This window comes from Argentina silus, assembly GCF_951799395.1.
Source record: "Argentina silus genome assembly, chromosome: 1".
In the NCBI taxonomy this organism is placed as follows: Eukaryota; Metazoa; Chordata; class Actinopteri; order Argentiniformes; family Argentinidae; genus Argentina; species Argentina silus.
This window is the reverse complement of record NC_139655.1, coordinates 909,955-912,454: the sequence shown is the minus strand read 5'-3', so window position 1 is coordinate 912,454 and position 2,500 is coordinate 909,955. Positions and strand designations below refer to the sequence as shown.

Genomic DNA, 2,500 nt, shown 5'->3' with positions numbered 1-2,500 from the left:
AATATGTTGGTTGTATGACCTTAATAACCAGAAGTCTCTGCAGCAAAAGCGGACAAACTAGTGTTGACGTTATTTAAATGTATTTTATAATGCATTAGCCAGTATTGTATCACGATGTTATACTATATGATATTAAATATCTGCTCCCAACTACTGTTTTCCATTTTCACGCACTAAAAGTCAAGAGTTTCTCCCCGCTATCTTTTCTCTCTCTCTCTCTCTCTCTCTATTTCCACCCCTCCCTCTGTCTCCCCAACACCCCCTCCCGCTCCTTACCTGGGTTATGGTTGACCAGAGATAATGCTATAATCTTTCAGTAGACTCGCCTATGTGTCAGATATCCGATATCGACTGGAGCTGTCTGTGTGGAACAACTGTCTCTATGACCTCTAACCTCTATAAACAGGTGTCTACTTGACTTCCACTGCTGTAGTCTCCTACCAACTATACACTGGACTCTGACTTGTTTGTCTGTGTAGCGAACGGTGGTGTCGGGGTAACTGTAGGTTAAACTATGCTGCTCCCTGCAGGACATAACTGGTAACACATAGATGTCCGCTATTGTGACTGTAACATTATGTTACTGGATTCACACTGTAGACTCAAGCATCTATCATGAGGCCAAGAGGACTTCCTCAAGGTTCGAGGGTGACACTTGGCATTCCCAGTCAGCCAGAACCATGAGTCAAAGGGGCGATCTGGGATTGGTACATATGTATCAATTTTTGGACTTTTAAATGAATAATATGTAGTCATTCTTGAATAATATAACATGAATGCCTCATCATCTTAGTTCAGCTGTCTTACCCCATCAGAACCCAAAACATAAGACTCTTTACCATTGTGTGTAAACAATGTAATTGTAAACAAACATTGTACAGCTTCAAAACATGGTTAAAACTATCATGTTGACGTCATGGATAGTCAGACCTTGCATCCATAGGTCCGTCCCCATCCCTCGTCTGTTCACAAAAAAAAAGTGGTGGGGAGACCGTTTTGTTGTTGTTTAAATCCCAGATTGCCCCTTTAAACCCACCTCATTGTATAGTCAGTTCCCTGTGTGTCTGTAGTTCCTGATGTATGTGTTACCAGAGGGGGGAGGCAGAGTTCCTGATGTATGTGTTACCAGAGGGGGGAGGCAGAGTTCCTGATGTATGTGTTACCAGAGGGGGGAGGCAGAGTTCCTGATGTATGTGTTACCAGAGGGGGAGGCAGAGTTCCTGATGTATGTGTTACCAGAGGGGGGAGGCAGAGTTCCTGATGTATGTGTTACCAGAGGGGGGAGGCAGAGTTCCTGATGTATGTGTTACCAGAGGGGAGAGACAGAGTTCCTGATGTATGTGTTACCAGAGGGGGGAGACAGAGTTCCTGATGTATGTGTTACCAGAGGGGGGAGACAGAGTTCCTGATGTATGTGTTACCAGAGGGGAGAGACAGAGTTCCACCAACGACTATTAGATTCATTCATTAGAAATCATTTTATTGTTTTGTGAGCTTTGGACAAAGGTAAGCCATTTTGGATTTGGACCACCAAACTGAATGTCAGTGAACTTAGCATGACAGTCTGTTTAAATACTCAGTAAGACACCAAGAACCCATTACAATAGCTTGTTGACAGACAGAAAGACAATTGTTCTTGTCCAGTCTCTCTCTCTCTCTCTCTCTCTCTCTCTCTCTCTCTCTCTCTCTCTCTCTCCATCAGGTGTCTGCTGCTGGTAGAAGGCGTGGCGTATCGTCCTGCACTGCTGCGCTGCCCCCCAGTGTTTGGGGGTGGGAGTGCATGCCGGTGGCGGTGGCGGTGGCGGTGGCCGGGGGGGCACGGAGGCGTCTCAGCTCCCTGACGTACTCCCTCTCCAGCAGCAGCTGCTGCCTCTGGGCCTGGAGCTGGTCCTGGTGGGCCCGAAGGCCGTGGACCCGCTGGATCAGCTCCTGCAGCTCCGCCCTCAGGGTCTGGTTCTCCTCTGACACCTCCCTGGTGTGGCACAGCAGACAGCGGGACGCCTCCTGAGGGGGGAGGGGTGGGGGGGGGGGGGGGGGCGGGGGGGGGGGTAGGGTTAGGGCGTGTGTGTGTGTGTGTGTGTGTGTGTATGTGCCTGCCTGCCTGCCTGCCTGCGTGTTTGTGTGTGTGTGTGTGTGTGTGTGTGTGTGTGTGTGTGTGTGTGTGTGTATGTGCCTGCCTGCCTGCCTGCGTGTGTGTGTGTGTGTGCTCCACCCACCCTGTTAGCAGCCAGGGCCAGGGCCTGCACCCTGTGCCTGGCCTGTCCCTCGTGCCTCTCCTTCTCAGAGAGGAAGCCAGCCTTCAGGGCCTGCAGGGACTCAGAGTGGCAGCAGTGCAGGCTGGTCACCTCCCTCTCCAGCTCCGCTATCCTCCCCAGCTGCTGCTGCTGCAGACTCTGTTGGGGGGGGGGGGGGGGTTAGGGTCAGGGTTGGCGGGGGTAGGGTTAGGGTTAGGGGGGGTTAGGGTTGGGGGGGTGGAGTAGGGGTTAGGGTTAGGGTTGGG

At 51.1% G+C, this 2,500-nt stretch overlaps 2 protein-coding genes across 4 annotated transcripts in view; both read right to left on the bottom strand.

Annotated features, from left to right (window-relative positions):
• The window catches only part of LOC310804399 (type II inositol 3,4-bisphosphate 4-phosphatase-like), a 29,635-nt gene extending 29,186 nt beyond the window's left edge, over positions 1-449 (bottom strand). For all 3 annotated transcript variants that reach the window (XM_083669617.1, XM_083669618.1, XM_083669619.1), the window contains exon 1: positions 277-449. The gene's annotated coding sequence lies outside the window, so the exon portion shown is untranslated. The remainder of the gene's footprint in view (positions 1-276) is intronic.
• A 1,249-nt stretch (positions 450-1,698) lies between these two features.
• ccdc166 (coiled-coil domain containing 166) overlaps positions 1,699-2,500 on the bottom strand; it is a gene marked incomplete at both ends in the record, with an annotated part of 2,458 nt that continues 1,656 nt past the window's right edge. Inside the window, 2 exons of the mRNA XM_083680577.1 lie at positions 1,699-2,004; positions 2,217-2,393. Coding sequence (XP_083536703.1) covers positions 1,699-2,004; positions 2,217-2,393 — 483 coding nt within the window. The remainder of the gene's footprint in view (positions 2,005-2,216; positions 2,394-2,500) is intronic.